The sequence below is a fragment of the Clupea harengus genome, chromosome 10, assembly GCF_900700415.2.
Source record: "Clupea harengus chromosome 10, Ch_v2.0.2, whole genome shotgun sequence".
NCBI lineage: Eukaryota > Metazoa > Chordata > Actinopteri > Clupeiformes > Clupeidae > Clupea > Clupea harengus.
The window spans coordinates 862,043-890,035 of record NC_045161.1 but is presented as its reverse complement, the minus strand read 5'-3'; the positions used below and the strand labels follow the sequence as shown (position 1 = coordinate 890,035).

At 40.2% G+C, this 27,993-nt stretch overlaps 2 protein-coding genes across 2 annotated transcripts in view; both read right to left on the bottom strand.

The window, feature by feature from the left end:
- Positions 1 to 22,086, bottom strand: part of LOC116222116 (acyl-CoA-binding domain-containing protein 6-like) — a 37,630-nt gene extending 15,544 nt beyond the window's left edge. The window contains exons 1-5 of the mRNA XM_031574935.1: positions 21,905 to 22,086; positions 17,660 to 17,756; positions 12,401 to 12,483; positions 10,260 to 10,365; positions 4,122 to 4,211 (exon numbers count right to left, since the gene is read on the bottom strand). Coding sequence (XP_031430795.1) covers positions 4,122 to 4,211; positions 10,260 to 10,365; positions 12,401 to 12,483; positions 17,660 to 17,756; positions 21,905 to 21,981 — 453 coding nt within the window. The 5' untranslated portion in view covers positions 21,982 to 22,086. The remainder of the gene's footprint in view (positions 1 to 4,121; positions 4,212 to 10,259; positions 10,366 to 12,400; positions 12,484 to 17,659; positions 17,757 to 21,904) is intronic.
- LOC105908717 (chromatin assembly factor 1, subunit A (p150)) overlaps positions 1 to 27,993 on the bottom strand; it is a 134,686-nt gene that overhangs the window by 100,610 nt on the left and 6,083 nt on the right. The window lies entirely within an intron of this gene.

The window sequence follows — 27,993 nt, the reverse complement described above, 5'->3', positions numbered from 1 at the left end:
ACCTTAGTGGTCCAAATTGATCTATAGAAACTATAAGAGGAAATCTGTCATTGTGGGCACTGGTCAGGTCAAGTCTGCATGTCTGGGTTAATATGAAATAAACCAATACCTACCTTAATAACAGATATACCTAAAAATAGTTAAAAAAAATTCTATACCGTCTACTATATAGCTTAAATAGTACACTGTACTATAAGTTATACTGGAACATCACATCCAAAAACTTTATCCTATTTATATGTCAATTCTTGGGTTAGCACATGAATCGTTACCAAGACCAGCAACAATCATTCTGCTACATTTCATTTAACTGCAAACATTTTGACCTGACCTCTCTATATATGTTATATATAACATAAAACAGCATACAGTACTGAAGCATGTATCAGTGTGACCATTCCAATTTCACTTTTCTGTTTATTTTTATTCAAACACAGAAAAAGAAAGTCATTAGCACATCTCCTGATTAAATGGATTGTATAATGAAAACAATTTGCTTGATTACATCCAATTGATTTTTCATCCTCTAGATCTGTAAAGCTCCAGATCAAACAGCAGCATATCACTTTTTTAATATCCCAATGGACAATTCAGACAGCTTACACACAAAGCCCAATCTGCCCTTAAACCTGGACATTGTTGTAGTCACTCCACTGCAGATACACTAGCATTACTTGCTAACACTGTTTTCTGAAGAACAAAGCACTTGATCAACATTACAGAATTCACATATATTTAAAAACTGATCAGAAAAGAAACATGGTGGACTTTTGTAATTATGACCGATTGTTGCTTATCTATGAACTCTACAGCATTGTTTCAAGGTTCAAGTTTCAATGTTCTCAGTTAATCAGCCATGGTTGATCAGTAAGAGACACTTAGAATACTAAAACAATGGAGAATTGTTCTTGCATGAACAAAAAATAAAGTTAAACTTAAAACTAGAGATAGTAAAAAACGATTTGGTATTATACAGTACATACAGTACCTTGCAGATGTACTCAACCCCACTGAAGCTCATTACAAAAGATACGTACACATATTTGACCAAATCAGGATTGTTATTGTTAACATTTATGCTCTAGAATAATTTATTTTAATAATTTTATTATAGTTAATTTATTATAGGCATTGTATTTGTCTGCTAACAAATAAATAAATAAGAAACTGAAATATACCAGTTGCATAAGTATTTAAACCCCTGCACTTTTATAGATGACAGACGTGATGTGTTTGACCACTGTAGCTTCTAATGATATATTATATATAGGATCAACCACTGTAGCTTCTAATGATATATTATATATAGGATACATTAGTATTTGGGGTCCAAGCTAAATTGTGCATAGATTCTCAACTGTTGAAATGACTCAAACCAGTAAATTGACCAATTTCTGCCACCAGTGGGCGCTATAGTCAGCACATTTATGTCATTTCAAGACTTTCATTGATGGATCCGTTGCAGTTAGTATCTGCCAGCCAAATCTCCCCATCGTTTTCTAAATCTTGCTAGGCCACTGATCCGATTCTCATGAGATATAGTGGGCATTGACACTAGACCTTGATGAAAAAGGGTTTTTAAAAGAATAGAGTCATTGCACACCATCTCAAAGTTACGCACCAATTAGGGCATGGCTCATACTGGCTTTTTGGTCAAATCTTGTGATCGAAATGTCCACATTTTTCGTCTATGTTGTATTTACTGATGGTCAGTGGTGGCTGATCCATTGGCAGGTGGTGCAGAGGCCTACCTACATATTCATCCACCTCAAAGCATAGTTCCTCATTACAAAACCCTATTATATTATACAATGTAAAACCCCTATCAATTATAAAGTGTATATCTATATCTAAAGGTTATAGGCTATATTAAAAATAGAGAGCAAATACTAGTTAGTAGAAGCGTGTCGGAGTAATTGTAAAGTCACGTAACATAGTGGGGCATAGGATCTCATTGCCCCACAGTGTCCCACACTTTACTCTAGGCAATTTATGGTCAAATAAGAGTTCTAATGAGCCATGATGGATGGCCTTTTGGGGAATAAAGAAGTCTTCCCAATACACATGCTGAACATCACTAGGTTGTCAAATATTCGGTCAAGACATATTCGAGACCGTTAGGTTAGATCACAGGCATGACAAGTAACACAGCATGAGTAGAAGTTGTTCATATTTGTCCTGAAACTTCAAAATCACTTTGAATTCTCCTCACCACTACTGACGACTGTTAGGTCAGAAAGATGTTTGTCCATCCTTATACAATAAAAGCCTTTTTGAGAGACACTACATGAAACAGACTGAACGCATCCTGCTGGTCACAACTACAGTGCCACCCTACCTTCTAATGTTTGAGTCATAGTCGATTCAATTAGGCCTTTTTGACACGCTGATTGCCAGAAGAACAATTGTTCATGTCAAAATGAAAACAAATCTCTACACAGTAATCTAAGTTAATTAAAAATGATTGATTGTAATCACCCCTTCCTAGTCAGTATTCAGTAGATGTGCCCAGTCCAGCCTGTGTGGATGGGTCTCTCTCTATTAGCATTGCACATCTGGACACTGCAATTTGTCCCGTTCTTCTTAGCAAAACTGCTCAAGCTCGGTCAGGTTGAATGGGGATTGTGAGTGAACAACCGTTTTCAAGTTGAGCCACAAATTCTCTCATGGATTGAGGCCTGGACTTGGCCACTCCAGATCATATTTGCCTGGCTCACACGGTTGCGTTGCTATGCGTTGCTATGCGTTGCTATGCGTTGATCCGTCAACGTTAACGGATCCCCATTCACTTTGATTGGGGTGACGTCATCCGTTGCCGAACTGAATTGTGGCTCCAGTGCGTTCAGTTGCGTTGCGTTGCTTGCGCTGAAAGTTGCAACGCATCCGTCTGAGTCAGGCATAACACATACTGCATGTTGTTGTAAAGAAGCCAAGTTTAAGGGAATCTGAATGGCCCAACAAAGAAACCCTGACAGAGCAGAGACATCTGGGTGAAACACTAATATGATATAAAAAAAAGTGTATTTACATTACAAACAAATGTAATCAAAAGGAAAATATAAAGTCAACATTAAGTAGACTCTGCTTAAATCTCTACCACGGTGCACAATGGAATGACCACAGATACTCTCTCCTTAGTGCCACAACGGTGCAGTGAAGTCGTACGGAGTACACACATGCTTGTAATGCGCTCAACAGGCAGGAATGATGGTGCAGTGGCAATCTCTGTCCCCAAAATACCCCAAACCTCCACAGGCTTTCCAAAGAAGTGCCTGTCTGGGTGAAAGTCCAGCCACACCATTTTTTCACCACACTGACAAACTAAAAAGGGTGTTTCGGAAGGCATCGCAAACACTGTCTGCACTTCGGTGAGCGAAGTTCTAACCAAGTTTAAGCATGATGTGATGGGATAAGCTAGTGTGAAGTGAACAGAACCATGAAAGTTAATGTGCTTTCAAGTTTCAATGATGATGATGATGTCATTTCACTTTAGCATTGTTTTCTAGTGCTTAGATAAAGTGGATTTCAGTTGTCATCTTGGCTGTTGAGAAGCATCGTGTGAACCTTGTGAACCAATGCCAGTGGTCCATATGATGAATTAAATAGTACACTTTCATGTTTAAACTGCGTTGAGATAATAATGATGATGGCAATGATGTGGTGGCTTTCTTTTACAGCACATTCTGTGAGCTGGGGAATTAATGTATGGATGTGTGTGTGTGTGTGTGTGTGTGTAGGCCTATTGGTATGTGTGTGTGTGTGTGTAGGCCAACTGGTATATGTGTGTATGTGTGTATGTGTGTGTAGGCCAACTGGTATGTGTGTATGTGTGTGTAAATGCTACCATCGAAGCCTTGATGCAGACTTCGCATGGCAACTAATTCGTGAGGCAGTCGGTGGATAGCAGTGGTGAATTATTATTATTCAGCTTCATCCTACAGACCATAAAATACTTCCCACAGGTATAATATGATAAGGTTTGCAGACATGCTACTACTGCTATTTGGACCACAATGTACGTCAGAGCAGGTTAGGTTTCTAGTGGCAGACAGAGGAGAGTAAGCGCTGAGTCATATCTGATGAACATCCAAGAGTTCTACCCCCGGGAGAGGCTGACTTACCTGGCTGTTTATGTCAGCTTTGTTTAACAGGAGAACAGACACCAGATCCTTGTGGCCACGATCACATGACCAGTGCAGCATCGCCCGGCCCTGAAAAAACACACACCCATTAGAAAACACACACACACAAAAAAGAAAAAAAAAAAAGAAAAAAAGAAAACACACACCCATACCAAACACACATTAAAATCACACACCCATACCAAACACACATTATAAACTCCACCCAGTTGCTTTGTACAGAACTATAGAAGGCCAGGTGAGAAACACGCTGCAAAGCACGTAATATACTATAAAGGTAAACGAGGCCATCCCTCAACATGAACAGAATTGCTCTTTCATATAAACCTCTCACACACTGAGGCAAAGGTTCAGCTTCCTAAGACTGTGTGTCTAAAGACTTCATTTTTCAGCTCTAATTCGCTGAAACAAATGGCCAGAGTCACGTTATATTGCTTTAATGATATTGATCACATTTGCTGCATGTTAAAATTGATATTTATGAATCAGTCCAATGACGCTGCGCATGCTCTGTTGTTCTGTTCTTCTTTGAATTAGGAGTCAAACAGTTTGTCAAGTTTTCAACAGATCCATAACGGCATATTCTATCTGGCCACTTGACATGGTTCTCCAAGCCATTTCATTTTCATGGCAGTCATTGTATTTCCTGTATTTTTACCTTCCACAAATACAGTATATTACATTCACGCTCATCTGTGTAGTTGGCATCTTTTGTACAAAATTGTTTTAGCCGTTAGCTGCTTAGTAGTCATTTTGTCTGGTAGTTCCAGACATCTATGAGACATGAATATGTCCCTGCACTGAAGCAGCAGGCTATGCATGTTAAAGTGAACTCAATACAAAGACTACATGAACATTCTGTGTCCACACATCTTTGAAACTTGTACTTTAAAAGATTAATGGGCTTTGTGCCCATCTCACACACACACACACACACACACACACACACACACACACAGACACAGACACAGACACACCAGAGGACAGCCATCATTCTCATCCATCGACACATGACTCTTGATTCCCTGCTATAATCAGTCTTTGTTTTTAAAGTAAGCCAACCAAAGTCAAACTCTGCAGACAAACCCTTCTGTGTTCTTGCCATGCACAGCACCTTGTAACTGATGCAGCAGACTAAAATGGCAAAAGTCAGAAAAACATTGGACTCCACTGACTCACACAGAAGACTAAATGATCAATTACATTTTTTTTTTTTTTTACTTAATCTTTGTGAGATGGGAATGATTCCTACTCCCCAGATTGCCCAGACTGAGATGGGAACTGCTTTAGGATGGGGGTATTAGAATGGGGTATTTGTTAAGATCCCTGCGATCTAAGAGACCATTTTCATTGTGATCGCTGCATGTGTTTTGTTTCGCCACGTATTTCCCCCCGTTTGTTTAATTCGCCATGTGGTTGTTTTGTTTCTGTGATCAGGCCATGTGCGTTCTGATATTGTCCAGAGACTCCGCCCTCTGCTTTTTCCCGGCCTATGCATCTGTTCACCATTATCTCGCTGAGTGTTTTACCTGAATTGTTTTCATCTGTTCCCCATCTTACCTTTGATTGTTGCCTGATTTGTTTCTCCTGTGCCTTGTTAATTCCCCTTGTTAATTCCCCTTGTTGTTTGGACTTTTGCGTGTTCTGCCTTGAAGGAAATAAATCTACAACTGTTTTTTTGCAACCTGGTCTGCGATTGGGTCCTTACTGCGAGAAAGCCTAACAGTATTAGGGGCTGGCTCATTTCAGGTTGAAAAAAAGGAAGAGAAAGGGGGAGAGAGCACAGAGCACAGAGCACAGGGCACAGAGCACAGAGCACAGAGCACAGAGCACAGAGCACAGAGCACAGAGCACAGAGCACAGAGCACAGAGCACAGGGCACAGGGCACAGGGCACAGGGCACAGAGCCAGGGAACAAGGGATTCAAAGTGAGTTTACTGCCAAGAGTGAGATATCCAAGAGTGTGCGGCTATGTGTCTAAAAACATGCACGTTTGGACCTGGTAACCGAGTTGATCTTTTTGCCAAATTTGAACAGTAATTGCCTAGTTTAGAATATTGCTGATACCAATATTTATCCCAGTTTTCTGGGTTCGATGCTTAGAACCATTTCTGTGCACTTCCTGGCTCAGCTGGACTGATAAATACATTCATATTTTTAATATATTAAATTTAGTCAACAAAATAAAAATGCATCCAATGTTAGAATGTCTTGAATTCATTCTGAAATGTACCCTAGATATGCAATGACCATAGAAATGGTGCAGGCTTTATGAAGTGACTTATGTTTAGGTGTACTGTTTATTACAGAAAGGTACAATGTTGTCATCAGTATTTGTCTGACGTATTTACACATTTCTATGGTCTTCCTCTAGATGCAGTAAGAAGCACTACGTCTGCAAAGGCAACCGAGATCCCTTTCTTGGGGCCCAATAGGCAACAAGAGGATGCAACACAAGGGGGGGGGGGGGGAAACTACACACTCCTAAGCCACTCCTAAGCCACTGCACACCCATACCCACTAAGGTAGGTCGACAGCTGGACACCTCAAACTAAAACTTGAGAGGACTAAGTGGATACCAGATCGCACTGAATGGAAATTAAGTCTTGTGAAGTACTCCAAGTTTTGTAAGGATGTTTAGCTGTTTTACCTGCAAGCAGACAACTGCATCCAAGCACTATGTACAGGGCACAGGCCGAGAGGACTACTACTACTTGATCGCTGTTTTGGAACGTTAAGCCACATTAAGCTTTTTCTCGTTAAGCATCTGAGAATGTTCTTTCTATTGCTTGCTGACTGTATTTGTGAGGGTATCTGAATTCTGTATCGCTAGATAAAAAAAATAAAAAACTCAAAGTGGTGTCTATCAGTTTGCTGACAGGAGAACCCGCACATATTTAATGTAGTCTATGAGCGTTTCTCAAAGTCAAGGATGAATGGGGCCTTCCTAGTCCATCTAAGGCGGTTCCTTCAGCGGCTAGGCAAGACTCCTTCGAACAAACAATGGAACAGTCTGCGTTTGTGCACGTGTGCGTCACTAAAAAGGTCTCGCTTTCAAATTCCGTTCTACTTAAAAACATTTTTTTTTTTTAAAAAGGCTCTGGTACGTGCACAAAGGATTATGGGTGCTTTAAGAACGCAGAGGATAATCCAACTTCATCCCTGTATCAAGTCTTTGAATGAAGGCCTCGGTCCTTAGTAGAATTTGAAGGATGCCAGACATCGGAACAGTCCTTCGGCGGGATTCAATGACGTAGAATCCTTGAAATGTATCCGTCAAGACTCAGCCTTCCTTGACTTGGAGAAACCCCCCATGGCTGCAGTGGGCACTGGAGCTCGACGTTCAAGATGAGATAATAAGATGGTGCTTGTAGAAATTTCACCAACTTTCATGTGAAATTAAGATGGAAAGACTTCAGGATTTGGGTTTTTGAAGATGGTCACTCAAAAGGAGCTTTAAAGGAATTGTCTGAGGCTGCTGAAAATGGCTGAGGCGCTTACAGACTACTTGGGAACATGTGCATTAACTTGCCTTGCGTGAAGAGGCCTGTTGTTGCAAGATTACCAAAGATTGCCTAAGATTACCAGGATTCATATCTAATTTTATTCCCTCACCCTAACCTGGGTTTGTATCCAGTTCCTACCCTTCCCCGGGTTCGTCCTCCCGAAGGGCGGCCCCCCAACCCTCCCTCCCCTCACCCTGGATAACCTGTGGAATGCCATAGTATTTCACTCTAAGCTCTACCTGTAAATGGTAAACAGACAACTCTGTGTGTGTGTGTGTGTGTGTGTGTGTGTGTATGTACAATACCGTTCGATAGTTTGGGGTCACTTCAATGAAAACATACATGAAATAAAATTTGAATAGGAAATATTGACAATATTGTCATCGACAAGTTGAGCAATAATGATGTATAATGTCCTTCAAATTTAGCTTTCATCAACCTCCATTTGCAAAATTCTAAGTGACCACAAACTTTTGAACAGTAGTGTATGCATATCTCTGTGTGTGTGTGTGTGTGTGTGTGTGTATATATAGCCATTGACACATATATTAGCCATTAACACATAACTAATTAGTGTCTGAATTAGTGCCCAGTACTATTAAGCACCATTAATAATGTATTAGGCCAGTATTGACACATTTCTTGGTCATCTATGCTTGGTACACCCTCAATAACTAACTAGTTGCTCTTAACCTAACTGATATCTAGCAAGGATAAAAAAGGAACATTTATAGCCTTTTAATATACTGTCTGAACATGCCCTTTGCAGTGGCAGAGTAGTTGTAGAATTGGTATTCCTAATAGTACTGATATACTACTATGTAGGTATCACGGACTGAAGTGCACTCGTTGCTCCTGAGCAAGTTTCCACTGTAGAACAGTGGCCCTTTCTCCCCGTCACCACTAGCAGTCTGGGTGAATACAACTACCATTACTTGGACCTGCTGTGCCATTGCATTCAGAGCAATGCAACATTGTTTGTCAGAAGGGATACCTATTGTACAATGATTCTGTGCCTATACGTAACATATTCAGACATATTAGGAGGCTGCAAACTTAATTTTTTTATTCTTAATATATATCAGTAAGCTTAGGTTGAGACCAACTACTTGGTTATTATGATGTAGCAAAAATTAAATTTGGCGAAACAAAGGCCTAATACATGATCAATGATGCTTAATGCAGACTTTATTAGGCACTTATACAGACACATATTAGTTATGTGTTAATGGTTAACATATGTTGGCTCAACTAAAGTGTTACCATATATATATATATATATATACAGTACCAGTCAAAAGTTTGGACACACCTTCTAATTTTTTGAGAAGTTTTTTCTTTACTTTTATTATTTTCTACATGGTAGATAACACTTATTTTGTTTAGTACATCATTCCATATGTGTTCTTTCGTAGTTTAAATTTCTTCAGTATTAATCTACAATGTAGAAAATAATAAAAGTAAAGAAAAAACTTCTCAAAAAAATGAAAGGTGTGTCCAAACTTTTGACTGGTACTGTATATCACACACACACACACACACACACACACACACACACATACATCTATCATATATTACCTGCCAAATGAAATTCTGAAATATTGAGAAGAGTTGTTTCAGTTCAGTAGTGAAAATAAAGCCCACAACAGAAACTATACGGACAGGAAATACCAATCTGCTTGTAACCATCTCTAATATGAAATTGAGCAAATGTCCTTGCTATATTGTGTGTGGTTTGTTTTGAGTTCATAAATAACAGTGCTTAATGTCCTTGCTATATTGTGTGTGATTTGTTTTGAGTTCATATATAACAGTGCTTAATGTCCTTGCTATATTGTGTGTGATTTGTTTTGAGTTCATATATAACAGTGCTTAATGTCCTTGCTATATTGTGTGTGATTTGTTTTGAGTTAATATATATAACAGTGCTTAATGTCCTTGCTATATTGTGTGTGATTTGTTTTGAGTTCATATATATAACAGTGCTTAATGTCCTTGCTATATTGTGTGTGGTTTGTTTTGAGTTAATAAATAACAGTGCTTAATGTCCTTGCTATATTGTGTGTGGTTTGTTTTGAGTGCATATATAACAGTGCTTAATGTCCTTGCTGTATTGTGTGTGGTTTGTTTTGAGTTCATATATAACAGTGTAACATGTATACTTCTGGATTTTGGCTGTGGTGTGTAGATTCAGCAGTGCCATCTGCTGTTTGATATGATAACTTAACACACATGCACACACACGCACATGTGCGCGCGCACACACACACACACACACACGCACACACCCGCACACACACACACACGCACACACACACACGCACCCGCACACACACACACACACACACACACACACACACACAACTAATGCTGCTGTTGCAGCAGGTTCTAACGCAGCTGTAGGTAAGTGCTGCAGTGGATCTAGTCACCATGAAATATGAGATTGTAAATGAGAGATGAGTGACAGACGGGATGTGAGGATAGTGTGCCATTCATTAAAGAAGGCCTGCTAACAGATTAAGAACCATCTCTGGAACAATGAAGTGCCCATGGCCTTATCCTGTGTATAAATCATTGGTAATGCTGCTTCCAGCATTTTTCATGAACCCACCTCTTCGTCTGTGATATTGATATCCACTTTCTTTGAATTGATGGCCTTGGTAATATGCTCAATGTTGTTCTCTCTGCAGTAGTCAAATATGTTCTTGTCCTCTTCTCTGGAAAAGATAAAGATCATTGACTGAGTAACACAATACAGTATTAGATTATTATCCTCTGAGGTGTGACTCAGTACGTTTCTTTTTACAGGTCCATTTTCCACCACATTTATAGCCCTTTGAATTAGAGGCTGGTTTTAAATATAAAATATTATATATGCAACAAGCCCTGCTCTGATTGGCTAATATCTTCACCTGAGAACTCTGGCATCCACTGTCTCACCACAAAATAGAAACACACCTCCAATAAACACCTTTTTTTTTTACCCCAAAGTTTATTTCACAAGCGGCTCCGGCATTAAAAATGGAATTCAAACACCTGTGCATTAGCTAGCTGAGAAACAGCTTCTATCCCAGAGCCATCATAGCACTTAACAATGCACAAAACGGACCTGTATTTGTCTCTCTGTTGTCTTATATGTCTTGTGTTTTTATAGTGTAAATATGTATATATATATATATATATATATATATATATATATTTTTATTGTTTTTGTGTCTGAGAGCTGCTACCTTAATGTCGTTGTACTTGTGCAATGACAAATAAATAAATAAATATATTCTATTCCATTCTATTCTAGCTAGTTAGTCCATCTGTTTAACTGTCAAGTAACAGCAGGAAAGACTAGAAAGCATAGAACATGTCTGGGCTACAGAGCTGGACAATCAACGGAGAAGTAATGTGTTGTGTGCCTAGGCTCATATCAGAAGACTTCAAATGACACTGTGCTGTTAAAGATAACCTTTTCATTCTATTTGTGTTAGAAATTCATCTTTTTTAATAGCAGCAGGGCAAATGATGTGGAGCCATTTGTACCAAAAAAAAGGCATCTCACTTGTCCTGCGGTTTATTTATTTGCATGAACCGGTCTTATTTCTAAGATATGCACCCAACATACATTCATTTTTTCCCCCTTGTCATCCATGTAATTTCCAAACTGGATTACGGAATTCAGAATAGTTTGTTGCACAGACTAGCATGTAGCAACATTGGAAAGGGCTAGTCCTGCGTCTATTTTGACAAACGATTCCCAACGAGGCAATGAGTCCTCTGGAAACTTTCACACCCCTTTCTTATGCATCTCACAATGTACTTGGACACAAGTTGTGCCAGACAGTCTGTTAGAGCTACATTACATTACATTACATGTTCTCAAGCCCACACATCTTTCCACATCTTTTCACATATGCACCAAAATTGTTTATTAAAGAGCCCAAACGAGCTCTAAAACAGCAACCAAATGTGATCACACTCAGAAACAGGTGACTGAACAAGAATGTGTGTAGGTTATACACACCACTTGAAAGTAATGGTGAGTACTGCAAATGGCCTGCTGGAATCAAATGCTAAACTGGAAGCGTTGTTGAAATGGGAAAGAGAAGTCATTACAGTGGTGCGGGAGGGGGTAGGAGTGTGTGTGTGTGTGTGGGGGGGGGGGGGGGGGGGGGGGGGGGCGAATGGTAAATTGGAATTCAGCGAACCAGTGAATGAAACGCTTTTGGTTTGGTCTGATACTAGATGTCTGATGGATGAGAGAGACTGTGTGTCTCTGTCTGTATTTCTGTCTATCTGTCTGTGTGTGTCTGACTGTGTGTGTGTGTGTGTGTGTGTGTGTGTGTGTGTGTTGGTGGTGGTTAAATGGGGTGTTAATTGCTTCTTTTATTTCTCCCCCACGAGGGGTATCTGTGGCAGCTCTAACTAGACATGACTCCATCACCAAGGGATCACACTGCTGCTGCTGCCTGTCATTTCCCAATGTGATGACCAAAAAATGTAATTACACCATGAATCCTCACGGGGCCACCTCTCCTTACACATGCATACTAATACTGTTCATTTCAATTTCTTAAAATGAGAATTTAGCAAAGTGACTGCTTGCTTCGCCAGGTTTTGGTCTGAACTTATCACCATAAATCTGCATCTCACGCATCGATCACATTATCTCTTGTGATATTGTTCACACCTAGGGGGAAGAAAAGCACTAAAACGAGGGCACAAGGACTAGGTTGACTCGGAGTGGTTCTGGTCTGTTACCTTATCATCTCCTCTTGATAAAGTGAGCTGACTGCGGGGCCACCAAACGTTGTCCTTCGTTCTGAACCCCTCCTTTCAGAAGACTACAGCAGAGAAAAACATAAACAAGATAAACATACAAACAAACAATACACAGTGCAGCACGCTTCATTAACACTACACAATAAATCCATCCATGATGGATCTAGACATTCACACACCCTTCTTTAAAGGGAAACTGAGGTTTTTCCACATGGGCCCTATTTTTTGATTTTTTGGGTCCAACATTTTACCAGGGACAATTAATGATCCAAATCAGTCAAGATTTAGACTATAAAAATAAATCGTTTTTAAAACTAAAATAAATCATCAAAACAAAGTGACAGAAAGAAAAATTCTATGAACACTGCTCTTTTCACCAGTGTAAACAAAAGGCCTGTTCCCACTGCAGGAACTCATGAAGCCTGAACCTCAAAGCACCTACTCCAGGGAAGAACCGTCTTCATATTCCTGGAACTGCTGGTTCTCGAGTCATTATATTATTATGATTACAGTCATTCTTTCCAGAGGTTACTATGTCATCAAACATGTTAATATGACATGAATTAAGTTTAACAAGGAAATGGGCTACTTTGGTTTTACACCATTTGTCTATCAATCTTATTTTTTTTTTTTTATATATTTTTTATTTTCCTTCTTGTTATGGACTGAACATAGCACATATTTACAAAACAGTCATCACGGTCATGAATATAATGTAGTTCAATACAGAGTATATAAAATAAAAAAGAAACATCCAAAAGAAAACATTGATCGGGGTTTACAGTATTAGGTGTCAGTCATGGCCCTTTATGTACAACAGTAGAGGGTCCCAGATCTTATTATAGTATTTCAGTTTATCATTGTTGTGATATCTGATCTTTTCGAGGCTAAGTACATTCCCCATTTCTCTTAGCCACATTTCATAACTTGGTGCTGAGTCACTTTTCCACATAAGCAGAATCATTTTTTGCCACAACCATACCTAAAGAAACAGCTTGAGCCAAAAGTAGAGCCCCTGTCCCTCCTAAGATCGCAACCAATGGATGTGGTTTCAAATTCTTCTTAAAGGCTTTAGAGAAGCATTGGAAAATATCAAACCAGTAAGATGACAACTTTGTACAAGACCAAAGAGTATGAGCAAATGTTCCTTCAGAAATCTTACATCTGTTACAAAGTGGGGATGTCGATGGGTCAAACTTATGTATCTTGGTCCTGCAATAGTACAACCGGTGTAGTGTCTTAAACTGTATCAAGTTATGTCGGACATTAACTGAACAATCACTTATGTTTGCCAGACATTGTTCCCAGTCTATCAATCTTATTAATAAGCCTATGTTGTAATCTCGGTGTAGGATCGCAATGACAGTTGCCTATAAGTGTAGTGCATTTTCATGTATGCCATGCTTACGCCTCTCATGTATGCAATATGTGAATAAAGCAGATTTGTTATGATACAATTCTGTTCATGATCCATGGGGATGTGCAATTTGATAGTAAATAGATAACTATTTAAGATGAACCTTATTAATACGTTTAACCCCCTGAATAGTTCCTAAACCTCCGAGTTGTTTCATTAACTTTGGCTAACTGCCTTTGCTTACATCTTTGATGAGCCAGTTTCATGCTGCTAGCAAGAACGCAGTCCGTCCCTAACACTGCATTTACAGGCCCATTCCATTTTCAAGGACAACACTTTTGAAGAGAGATCTCATGTGGGTTCCCAAAAAACAAACAGTTGAACCAGTGTGGCTTGTCACACATAGAAAAGGAGAGAAAAAAAGCCAGAGAGGTAGGAAGACATTCTTGCATCACCTGATCACATCATTAATCCTCCCCAACCACCCAATTTGCATTCGTGTTGCAATTCAAAACGAATGTATTAGGACAGCTGTCCATGGCCGTGTACAAAAAAAAAACGGTTTCAACAAAGTGCTTTATGCCAATGCATTTCTTGAATACAACATGTGAATACTGTTGTCATTGAAGATAGTAATTGTGGCAGAGCAGAACAGAAAAAAAACGTCCGCTTTTTGCTGACTTTGTTTAATATAAGTATTTGTATCTATTTAGCGGAGCCCCTTTATTGTATTCAAGCAGCAGCAGCAGAAGAGGCCTATTCAAAAACTGCCAAATAAATGGCATGTGCCAGACCCTATTCCTCAGTCCTGTACATATGGAGACAATATTTATCCTCTCTGTGAAATAATACAATCATCTTCTTTTCAGAAGGGTTTTTCTAAGCTGCTCCAAAGCCCTTTTCCCTCTCCATGTATGTATGCTAGTTTGTCCTTGCATCAGCACACACGCTAATGCTTCTGTGAGGAGAGAAAGACACATGTCACTGTGGTCTGCACTGCTGGGATGAATGCTGACACTCACATTGTGTGAGGCAAAGGACAATGAAAGAGAGGTTCAGGGAGGGGGGCGGAAAAGACAAGCACCCTGGCGCCATTAACAACCAAATGCAGTAAAGGAAGCATAGTGGGCCATATGTATATAACCATGTTTACACACATTCAAATGTTTTGTACACTGAGGGTTTTTCGCGTTATCAAACACAACGTACACACGCAATCTTTCTAAATCTGAGCGGGAGTCTAGTCAGCGGAAGATCATGTGCAGACGTCTAACATCCCCTCCCACACTTTATAATCCTTATATGGGTCAACACACATCTGGCATTGGCTGGATTAGCATGTAAAGCACTATGGAAGGCAAGCACCCATAGATGAACTGGGGTCACCTCTGTGTTAAGTTACATGAGGCCTAATATACTAAATAAACCGAAGGACACATTTTGTTTCTTACCAAAATGTATTACAAAAATTCATCCATTTTAACAAAGGATGAATCATTCAGACCAGGTAATTGTCCTTGTGTTTGTATGCGTGATGGTGGAGTATTGATTTAATGGGACATTTTTTTCCGATTTACAACACTGTTCATCCTCTGTTGGTGTCTGTATTTCATATATTTCATATGAGCGCAGTCAACTTTTCAGATTACTCTGGGAAACCTGACAGAGCTAGAACATACATTTCAATAGGGGCCTCTGGACTGATATGATGGCGATGTTGACAGTCAATTTAGGACAGTATCAGGCCAACAGAAGGAACAATCAGCGCCTTGCATCAAATGCACCTCCTTGCATCTCTATTAGTTCCTAGGGTGTCGCCAATCTGCAATCTATAATGCGCACACCTCATCAACACCATCCACAAAGGGACGCACGTTTTTCCGTTAAGCATCTTTCTATAAATACAGTTTTATGCACAGAAAAGTGCTCAGCATGGTTTTAGTGCATGCAGACCGTTGATACAGGAGGCTCAGTATGTGCTAAGGTGGGCAAATAAAACACAAACATTGTTAAAAGGTACAGCCCTCAATCCTAGTGAAAGGCTGTTTATATTTGACATCAGCCAATCAAACCCACCCTCCCTTCCATGCTCCTGAAGCAACATGCTTGATTGGCTGGAATAGCGTATGCCGCGCCACTTTGAACATGCTTGATTGGCTGGAATAGCGTATGCCGCGCCACTTTGAACATGCTTGATTGCCACCACCGTAGTCACGTGGCTGAAAACTATGAATTCCCCTGATGTTTTCTCTTAGGCCTTTGCAGAGTTTGCTGAACTAGCAGCTGAGAACTCCTTTGTGGGAGGAGATTTCAACTGCCATCTCAGTCCCTTCACTTGGCATCTCCTCCTGTAGGGCAAGCTAGCATGCTTATAGTTCTAGTTATCCTAGAATTGATTACCGTTTCTTCCCTTCATCAGAAATGTTTTGGGTGCTGTCCTGTACCATGGGTAGCCTCATCTCATCTGAGCACATCCTTTATGCATGGTTTATTCTCTTTTTCACTGTCAAGGCACTGAACACTCCAGCCAGCTCTTCTCAAAGATCATCATTTCACTTCCTATTTTGCCTCAGAAATCAAGATGTTCTCTTCAATGAACCCACTACCTACTGACAATCCCTCAATCCTTTGGGAGCAGCGAGGCCAATCTCCCTCTGATCCTTACAAACGGAAAGTGCCCTGAGAGTTACCCCTCCTATAGACCAATAGCCCCACCTAACTCTGAACAAAAACTGCTTTCTAAAATACTAGCCATGAGTGCTACCTTACTAGGCTGGTTTTTATTTAGGATAAACTCCTGTGATTATATGAGAAGGTTCCTTAAAGGGGCACGGTGGCTCAGTTGCTTGCACTGCTTGCACTGCTGCCTCACAGCAAGAAGGTCACGGGTTCGATTCCCGCATGGGGCGCTGTTGGCTCTGGGGGGCAGGTCCTCCCCAGAGTGCACAGTGCTCAGGTGGGCTATCTCCCGGGCCTTTCTGTGTGGAGTTTGCATGTTCTCCCCGTGTTCACAAGGGGTTTCCTCCACTAAGAACCCCAACAGTAAAAACATGCAAAATAACAGAACTCATGTCCATCCCTGACCAAAGATGGACAGTTCACTTCACTTGGTCCCTGGGCGCTGCAAAGCTGCCCACTGCTCCTGGGGGGTCCTTGAGGAAGGACGGCCCAGGATGGGAAAAAGCAGAAAATAAATTCACCGCGACCTCAGGCCTACCTGCGTGTGTGTGTGTGTCCTGTGTCGCCTCCATATATGCACGTGTGTGTTCCAGTGTGTCGTGTGTGCCATTAAAAACCTGACAAAGGTCTTAATTATTATTATTAATATCGTTCAGCTATTGCAGGGCTGAAAAGACCCTGTCCTTTGTGCTTCCTTTTGATGCCGAGAAGACATTTGATCAGGTCAAGTGATCTTCCTTGTGGTTGCTTCTGATGGAAGCTTAGGACGTGCCAAATGTGAGATTATCAGCTCAAATATGAGCCAGCCTCAATTTGACTTGACATTGAATCCTCTCAGTCCAAATGCCCTTTGTGCAATTCTGTGTGTGAATAACTTTGAGTCTGTCAAGGACCTCTGTACTGACCCTGTACTAACCCTGTTACTTTCAGCACAGTCAGAGCTGCTTAAAGCATGGTATAGCCAGGGGGTAACAAAGCTAGGAGATTTATTTGATGGCCAGACTTAACTATCCTTGCAGCAGCGATATGGCTTACTGAAAGGTGATTTAAAAAAAAATAAAAAATTGCAAATATGACACTTCACTAAAGAATACCACTTTAATGTGTATTGTAGAAAGGGCTTTGTCTTTACAAGTGTATAGGAAATGCATTAGTGTATTTTAGTGTTCATGTTTAAACTTGATGTTGTAGCAATACTTTACCTTCCAACTGTTGTCCGGGTCCAGAGAATCCACTTTTGTGACATACTCTTGCATAGCTTGATCCACACTCATGTCCTCCAGCGCCCTCCATGCCTGCCTGAAACACAAATCAATAAATATACCAATCACATAGAACAATAACAATCACCTCCACCAACAAAAAAATCTATACAATGATAATGATTTTAGAAAATAAAGCCACAAAGCCACGTAAGCACAACAACCAGAAATATTTCAAGTATTTGCCATCATAAATGTGAGTTAACTGCAGCCACAGAAGAGTGCCTTTTAACCCTCAAGACTTTCTCTTGATTTGTGTACGATTTAATGAGGATGAAAATACATTAGCCAAGACCCTAGTAAACACGGTCAGTAACAGTAAAACATTATGAAGCACACATTTCTGCAATTTTGAAGACATCAAGTCGAGTTTACAACAAAAAATATCATTTCCAGAGCTCAAAAACCTAAAAGACAGAGACCACAGGAAGGCTTTCATAATGCTTACAGTTCCAAATAATACAGTTGGCCCCATTATATGGAGATTTAAAGCTCACGATACACCGGGCACCCCTACCCAGGCTTACAACATTCGAACACTAGAATCACATGTTTGATCAGAACGACTAAGAAACTGTTTTGTATTACTGCTTCTGAAACTCTTTTGTATTACTGCTTCTGCTTCTGAAACTCTTTTGTATTACTGCTTCTGAAACTCTTTTGTATTACTGCTTCTGAAACTCTTTTGTATTACTGCTTCTGACTCGCAGGATTACCTGATGACATGGGAACAAAGCAGAACCTCATCAGAACTGGACACCTCACTCCACTCCAGACCAATAAACATTAAAAAACGTTGATTTAAACATGCAACATGTAATTTGTTTATGAAATGATGACATTATAAACTGGAGCTGTTGGGCTCCACAGATACATGATATGCCTGGCATAATGGAGGGAAGGCTCAAGCAGGGCAGAGGGTGGGTCCTGTTTTGGGGGTCCTGTTTTGGGGGTGCGGGAACAAGCAGTCTTGACCACTCAACTGGCACCATGGTCTCTTTGGGTTTGTACATACACACCAAAGTCAACTAAAGCTTAGCTCCGAGATCAAACCTGGAATGTCCTGGAGTATCTCAGACTTATATCCAGTCAAAAAACTCAATTAGCTTGAAGCTTGTACACATGAGGTGTGGGCTAAGACACCAACACAGGGGTGTCACAAACTCTTGCACACCAAAGACACTTCTAGAAGCTTCTCTCTTGTATATGTATAGGTTACAGAATGCTTTCTTGACTAATTCGGAGTTTGAATAATTTTGCACATAATTTTTTTGACAAACTTAAGATTTCTCATTTGAACAATACTCAACTTTATTTTACATTAGCAAACATATTTTTTTTTTACAGTATATTAATTTGTTAGTTGATACCAGAATGGCTAAGGTGGTTAAATAATTTCGAGTTCAGTTGCATTTTGTCTAGGGTTTGATCCAGGGAGGGCACTCCGCTACACGTGGAGAATAGTGGCACCTGGTGGTTAAAAATGAAAATGAAGCACAAAGTTGCAGACCCAGAAATGCTAGGGGGCTCCACTGTGAGAAAAATGGCACAAATACACAGTTGAATGGTGACTTTACACAAATACACACTTGAATGGTGACTTTACACAAATACACACTTGAATGTTCTGGTGAAGTTGCTGGAAACAAACTGAATAAAAGAGATTTCATGTAATGCTTGGAATTTGTTGAGTGAGTCTCCTTGATCATGCTCCTTCTAATTATTGTTAACTGGCTTTAGTACCAAGGCTAAATCTGTTGATAATGTTATGTCCCTCCCCTCAAAGTTTAGGGAACTTTACTAGTATTCCAGGTTACCCCCCCACCCCCCCCCCCAAAACAAAAAGAAGAAAGAGGCTCTGCCAAAAAATTCAGGGCGGGTACAGATAGGGGCTGAAGTAATATTATGTAGAAAATAGCTACTGATTGGAATACATTTCACAAACCAAAAGTCAACTAAAGAACAGAAACGTATCCCCATAATAGGCCTATACAAAACAGTCAACTAAAGAACAGAAACGTATCCCCCCCAATAGGCTTACACAAAACAGGAGGACAGAAAGTGTCGGCCTTAAGAAGAAATGGCTCCCCGCTTTCCTGCAGCCTTCCAATTAGATTTAGATACAGTGGTTCTAGTAAGTTTGTGAACCCTTTAGAATTGTCTGTATATCTGCATACATTTGATCTCAAATGTGATCATATCTGAAGTCATCTAAGTCCTAAAACTTGATAAAGTGAGCTCAGTTCAACAAAAAAAAAAAAACACAGAAAACTTTCTTCTTTTATAATAATTAATTTCACACGTTTTGAAATGTTTATATTCATCTTCTGATCGTATGGGATGCCAAATACATGAAGGTACAAAAGCCCTGTTTGTGTTTTTCTGCTGACTGACTGGGGCAGAGGTTCACTCTGTTTGCCGAATGTTCTCTCTCATCTGGCCCCCTGAAAGCTGCTCGTGACAATATGGCAAAGCAGATACGTCAAGGTTTCTGCACACCGTTTCACTGTGTCTGACTGCTGGATGACTGTGCATGTTGTAAACAATGTCCTATTCTCAAATTGCAAGTTTAAATCAACTGCAGCTCTGACGTGGTCCTTGGTTTTTCCAAGCATTTTTGTAGAGCAGCGAAAATTGAATCCAGCTCTTACCTACATATTGCCCTCTGGTGTTCTTTTATTGCCTTCATATAGCTCTGCTAGCTAGCTTAATGCTAGTAGGTAATTTGCTACCACTACATGTCATGATAATGGCCCAACACAAGCCACAGTTCTTTAAATAGGTTTAACCTATATTTCTGCTCATACTACCGGTTACAAATTTGCACGCATGCACACTCACACACAGACACACACACACAACTGAAGGCCACTAATGATAGCAACCATTTAGTTAGTCAGACAACGATAGCTGCTTGCGTAGCCTACTAGCTAGCGTTAACGTTACTTCAGAGGTAGCCTACAGTACGTGAAGGACAAAGCCCTCAACAATAGCCTACATTTGTTGTTAGTAATAAAACCATGAAATTGGAAGTAATTGTAAACCATGAAACATCCAGGATCCACAGCACTTGCATTGTGGTCTCTCGTGCTCAAACTCAGCCATTCCATAAAGCACAGACATATAAACAACTCAGACATGTCATGTTGCACTTTGTTGCACATTGCTTTATTGCACTGTTCTAAACTCGTTATTAGCAATACAAAATACAATTATTTTTCACTTAACCTACAGTCTGCTCTGACCACTGATTTTATTAACCACCATAATGTGTTATTATGCAAATTAAATGTAGGCTATGCGGCTAGGCTATACGCGGCTAGGCTAGAGCACTTATAGTTATACAACAGTGCTACCTGAACGTCCACTAGATCACTTATACCACAGTGCCACACTTTCGTTAGGTCAATTTGTAGATGTTATTTCCATATTTTCATCACTAAAAGGGACTTCTTTGCAAAACTACTTCTCTCCGCCACTCATTGAACTCGTCGTTCCAAACCTTCTGGGTTCATTTGAAAACTACCAAGACATGTGCTGTCATTTGCAGGAGTTGAAGGGGGAATCAATAACAGCCACTGGTTTACCACAGCCTTATCATATGAAAGGTTCTTCTTGACAATGGGGGCGTCACCAAACGCTTCTTTGTATTTGCAATAGGCATGCTGTTTGTTTTGCACTGCTCACATAGCTAACAAAATACATTAAACGAATGACTATATTTGAAGATAGATAGATAGATAGATAGATGGATACTTTATTAATCCCGAAGGAAATTTAGAAATTGAAGAACACTATTCAAGGATTATGAGGGTGCTTTTTTCATGCTTGTGACTTGTCTTTTAGCAGTTTCAAAAACAACATAGCCATAGCATGTCCAAACCCAGAGATATCAAGGTTAAGGGATCATCATCATTGCCCATTTAATTCAATAATTTCATCAGAACACCATTTATTAGGTGGGTATCTCACAATTTGATTATGATTCATAGGGTAAAAAAAGGGGGTGTTTTTTAACATAAATTGTATTTTTCTAAACTCTACAAATTACCATAGGAAAGATCAGCTTGTATGATCACCTGACATTGCCTTTTGTTGTGTGTTGTCTGTCTCATACAATCAGATCTTAACCTTAATTATTATCATTTTAATATAAAAGTCGTTTTTGTCTGCACAGTGACTTACCATTTCCTCTGGCCCTCAAAATCGAAAAAGCCAGGTTTTCCTGTATTACATTTGCCAGTCTTGACCTGTATAGGCATATCACAAAATGGAAAGGTTTGAGTAAATATCTTTGACTATCTGCCTACAAACATTTATGCTAAATAACACATTCAATGTAATGTCCACATACACAAGGCATGGCAGCAGGTAAAATGTAAGAATACAAAGGCAGCACTATCTTTAAACAAAAAACAGAAAAGGCAACAATAGAATAGTTTTTCTATATTTCAAGAAGTGACTTCCATAAGCCACTCATCTTCAACGTTTAATCTAAATTTTAGATTAATTTATATTCTGTGAGAATGTATTGCTTGTATTTGTGTCCCCAATGCTGTGCTACTAGAGCTGTGTTCCATTAGCTGTTTAATGAGGCTGCTCTACAGTTGCAAATATTGAGTATGAGTCAGTGCAACCTGATCAGAGAGCAGTTGTTTAACAACAAAGTTAAACTGTTCGGTTTTAATGTTTAGATGTTAGAATCTATCTAATTTCATATAGAGTGCCTTTGCAAAAGTATTAAAAAGCACCCTCAACTTTTTAAGAAGTCAGTCAGTTGAATTCCAGCAAAGACCAAAGGATATTAGTACCCCTGCTACAGTGGAAGGAGGACCCAAAGACCAAAGGATATTAGTACCCCTGCTACAGTGGAAGGAGGACCCGTCACATTTGCACAGATTGGTGGGCATCGTGCAGCTGGCAAAGAGCAAGGACAAACCAAGCAGACTAAGAAGGAAACATCTAGCGGGCCGAACATTGCTGGAGAGGAGGCAACTAGACAGGCAGCAGCGGCTTCTCAAGCAAACCCAGGGCAATGGATGAACTGGCATGGTGTCGAGACAAGGACAATAAGCCAGAGCGAACGTTGGGCTATGGACACTAACCACATTCAATTCATCATTGGAGCCCCTTATGATGTACTCCCAACTCCGAAGAACCTCAGTCAATGGGTGGGTGAAGACAGAAGGTCATTAAAACATATTTTGTCTGAATGTAAAACTAACCTGACCCAGGGTCACTACACGTGGAGACATAATCAGGGTTTAAAATCATTTGTGTGTTTGTTTGACAATAAACGAGTTGAGGTTAACTCTTTGCAAGTTACTGACAGGGCCAGTAGGACTGATCCTGTGCAAAAGGGGCAGAAAAGTGGACACCAGGCATGCACAAACAGTACTGGCAAAAGGGGCAAAGTGCTGGATTGGAGATTGCTGGCTGATGTCGGAAGACAACTTCGAGTTTCTTTATTGAGGTAACAATTCCCTTTGAAGATGTGATTGAGGAAGTATTTAAAAGGAAGATGGTAAAGTATGCGGAACTGGTAGCAGAAGCAAGGCAACGAGGCTGGCAAGCACACAAAAGGCCAGTGGAGACACAAAAACAACACTTCTGTTGGATTTAGGTTTTCGAGGACGGTCACTCAAAGAAGATTTAAAGTTGTCATGAATTAACCTGAACTATCAATCAATCTTATATAGCGCTTCTCTAAATACCCGAAGTCGCTTTACAGAGACCAGAGTCCAGTAGTCATTCATACACAGTCATACTGGTGGTGGTAAGCTACATCAGTAGCCACAGCTGCCCTGGGGCAGACTGACAGAAGCGTGGTTGCCAATCAGCGCCTACGGCCCCTCCGACCACCACCAACATTCATTCATATTCATACGATGCAATGCATGTCTTTATGATGGTGGGGGAAACTGGAGTACCCGGAGTAAACCCACGCAGGCACGGGGAGAACATGCAAACTCTACAGAAAGGACCTGGAACGACCTGGAATGACCGGAATTCGAACCCAGGGCTGTGAGGCGACAGTGCTAACCACTGAGCCACCGTGCTGCCCATCTAATCCCAACTAATATGTACTAAATATGTGAAATCTTGTCGATGTGTATCTCGAGGTGTGTCTGTTGTTGCCTCTGGTAATGGCATGTGTTCTAACCCATCGTGAGTGTGGACACCACTGTTGAGCCCTCTTGAGGCGTCGAGGGACTAATTCAACAAGACACTGATGGAGGGAGGTGCCTGCTTGAAAACCCAAGTGAAATGCTCACTAAGGCAGGTGGTTGTTGCTGAGGTTGTATCCTGCTGCTCACGTTCTACATTTACATTTACATTTAGTCATTTAGCAGACGCTTTTATCCAAAGCGACTTACAAGGATGTATACACATTTTACATTTACACTGATGGCACACTGCACATCAGGAGCAATTAGGGGTTCAGTGTCTTGCTCAAGGACGCTTCGACAGGGAATCGAACTAGCAACCTTTTGATTACTAAACGACTTCTCTACCTCCTGTACCACTGTCGCCCCACGTTCTATGGTTGGGCAGTCATGTTGCTGTGTTTAGCAGTTGTAAGCTACAGACTGCTCATGTTGTACTGTAAAGGGGGGCCTTTAGGGATCCCGCATACTACATGTGGTGTGTTTCAGCTGCAACTAGCCAATTCTGTGGTGTTGTTGTATCTGTCTGCTAAGGATCTATGGTTGGGCAGTTGGTATATTAGTTAGATTAGGATCTATGGTTGGGCAGTTTATATAATGGTTAGGTTAGGATCTATGGTGGGGCAGTTGGTATAATGGTTAGGTTAAGATCTATGGTTGGGCAGTTGGTATATTAGTTAGATTGCTTGGTACGAGTACTTGGTATGTGATAGTGAGAGGATTGACCACTGTGGGAAGTCCCCAACCAATAGCAAAAGGGCACCTTTATTAGATACATACTAGGGATGGGCATAATTAATCGACGATCGATTAATTGATCGTTGAGAATTTCGTCGAGGACATTATTTTTTCATCGATAAACTAATGCATATTCTGTTGCGTAGTGTGCGTGTCATTTGTTTATTTTAGGGCTGTCAAAGTTAACGCTTAATCTATGAGATTATTGTGGCCGTGATTAATGCATACAATATTTTAACGCAGTTAACAGCTTTGTTTACTTCCGGTGTGCGTTGACCAATGACATGAAACCGCTGCGTGCTGCAGTCAGTTAGATAGGAGAACCGAGACGGTAGTTGAAGATGGAGAGAGCTGAGGGATTGTTGGGCGGAAAGTTTCTGTTTAAGAGGCAAAATGACGGAACAATCGACAAAACTAAAGTTGCATGTGCATTTGTCAAGCTGAATGTAGCTATCACAGAAGCAGCTTCTTTAAGTTATCACCTTAATGCAAAGCACCCACAGAAAGCAGTCCCAGGTTAGATGGTCGCCAACCCACACTCCACGACTTCTCTAGGAAATAACTAGACCAGTCCGTGAAAAGGTTACCAACGCTGTAGCAGTTTGGTTTGCCGGTGACTGTCGGCCCATCAACATAGTTGAGGACGGTGGGCTGACTGAGGCGATTCGAATTGCTTCAGGGGAGAACTCTTACGATTTACCGTCGAGGGGCACCATTGTGTCTCTATCATTCCTTGTATGACGGCGAGAGAGCACAAACAAAATACAATTAAACAACAGTGTCTAAAATACACGTTGTCTGAAGTGATTTTTAAAAAGTTTTTCAATGTATTGACAGCCCTAATTTATTTATAATCTGATTTTATTTTGAAGGGGAAAAAAACGAGGGTCAGTTGTGTTTATGAGCACCGGCTTCTAGCTGTCGGCTCCGCTGCTTAAGAGTACAGCAGCGCATATTTTCAAGTGTAACCATTGAACGGATCTCGTTTAACTGCCACAAGAGTTGTTCATCTTGTAATAAAGATCTCAATGAGGAAACACGCTGTGTTTTTTCTATTTTCACTGCATTTTAATATAGCCTATAAATAGTGAATTTTAATATAAAAATATTAATGATTAATCGAAAATCGATCGTTAATTCTCCCGACGATCGATTAAGACAATTTAATCGAATGCCCATCCATAATACATACACAAGATACTAGGTAAAATAAGCTATCGGTCTGCTAACATTAACAATAAGTCAAATCTGTAATATAAACGTTATATAAAAGGTTTGGAATCTTTTTTTTGTCAGTGCGACATGCCGCTCCACCGACTACAAACTATAAGAGTGTGCTCTCTGCACAGGGGGCAATGCACCCAACCATCCCTCAAGCTGGAGAAATATCAACAAGCTGGTGATCCTGCCTAAGAATTGTGAGGGTTAATGGCTATTTTGATTACTTCTTTGAAGTTTTAGTTTCCTGCTTTTCTGTTATTAGAGTTCTGTAGTAGTTCAGATCTGAGGTGGTATGTCACAGACCATACATTGCATTTGATACCGCCATGGTTCTGTTCTGTAAATTCAGCAACCTTAAAAATGACATTGCTCAACGTTTCTATAAAAAAAAAACTACGTAAATTGTTTGGCCTCTTTTCAAATTAAAATACATTTTGCAATTGGCAATTCATTTTCATTCAATTGTAGTTAATTCAGTAAATGTTAATGTAAAGGTAAGACTTTTAATAAATGTATTGACATTTAATTTTTAATTAATTAAGAATTTGAAATGCAAAAAGTATCTTAAATTTAAACGTTGATCAATTTACAGGACAGTTTTTAGGAAAACAACCAGAGAACCTGAGCAGATCAAGACATGTCCTCCAATCCACTCCACTCCACGGTTCCCTGAAAATGTCTCCGAGAACTTGGTGCAATTGTGAGGCCCTGTTTTGTTCATGCATTCATGCAGTCCATGTCCTCCCTGAACTGAACTGTAAAAAAGAAGGGATCCTTGGCACTGAGGTCCTCTTCCTCCTACCTTGACTTCTTTGAGGCCATGGTCAGAAACTACCATGCATACAGTCTCAGCGAAAGCAAGGTTATAGCTGCAATATATGAGGTCCACTGTTCTGTGGTGTCCTGGACATCACCCACTACAGATGTCCGACACTTCTGAGAAGTGTTAATGGTCTTACTATGCTTCTCAGGTGAACGCCCAAGTGATTTTTATTACAATATGACAAAGTCTGTTCTTTACTGTCTGATTAGTCTGCTTATCTTTCCCATTTGATTGCAGATGGCAAGCCAACGTGATGCTAACATGCATGCCAAACGAGGACAATATTTTTTCAATAAGCTCATAGTTTAAAGCATGCCAATAATCTTTTTAACCCCTCAGGACCTGTCTTGCACAGAGGTTTTGCAATAACCCATTTTCGTGAACAAGTCTTCGTAAAAGTAGGAAGTTGTCGTATCAAATCAACTCTTAGAACTGTCTATTGCAGGGTCTTCTCTCTTAGCCAACCGGTGACTATTGAAAACGGAGGCGACATGCAGCTGTCAACAGCCACTTGGATATTGTCGTGTACTGCTGCTTAGGTTCTCTGGTTGTTGTGCTCCTTTGTTTGCCAGTTAGACATTCATGCCAAGTGGCTGAATCTCCGTTCTGTAAATTCAGCAACCTTACAAATTACGTTGCTCAACGTATCTAACGAAAACTACAGAACTTTTTGGGCTTCTTTTCAAATCAAAAATGCATTTGGCTATTGGCAAGTTGTTTTCATAAAAAAAATGTATACCAAAAGAGGTTGTGACATGTTAATGTAAAGGTAAGACTTTTGACAAGTATTGACATCATTTTGAACTGAGGACTGCAAAAAGCATTTCAATTTGAAACATTTTTAGGAAAACAGAAGCAGCAAAAAAACCACAGAACCTGAGCACATCACGGCACTCGCAAAGAAATGCGTGATCTATAATTGTAATTTTAGGGCGGTGCAATTAATCGAATTTTGATCGTGATTTCGGCTTTTGAGTCAAACGATCTCCAAACTAATATAATCGAGTTGAACTCTCTAGCAGCTGTACAAAGGAGGAGGCGAGTTGTGTGTGTGGTGACCGGCGGTATTAAAAAAAACAGCGCAAGTGAAAAATGGCAGAGGGAGGGCAGCCCCGTTTGATCGACAAAAAGGGTAGAAAAAGTTCTCTTGCATGGGAACACTTCGGATTCGAAGTCAAAGTACATTTAGTCAAAAAAATAGCTTAGCCGAGCTTCGCTGGATTGCCTGAACAGGAGAGGAACGCAGCTAGCCTGCCGCTCGAGTGAAAAGGACGGTCTCCCCACCGAAGCTAACTTGTGAATTTGTAATTCTATGTTTTCTAAGT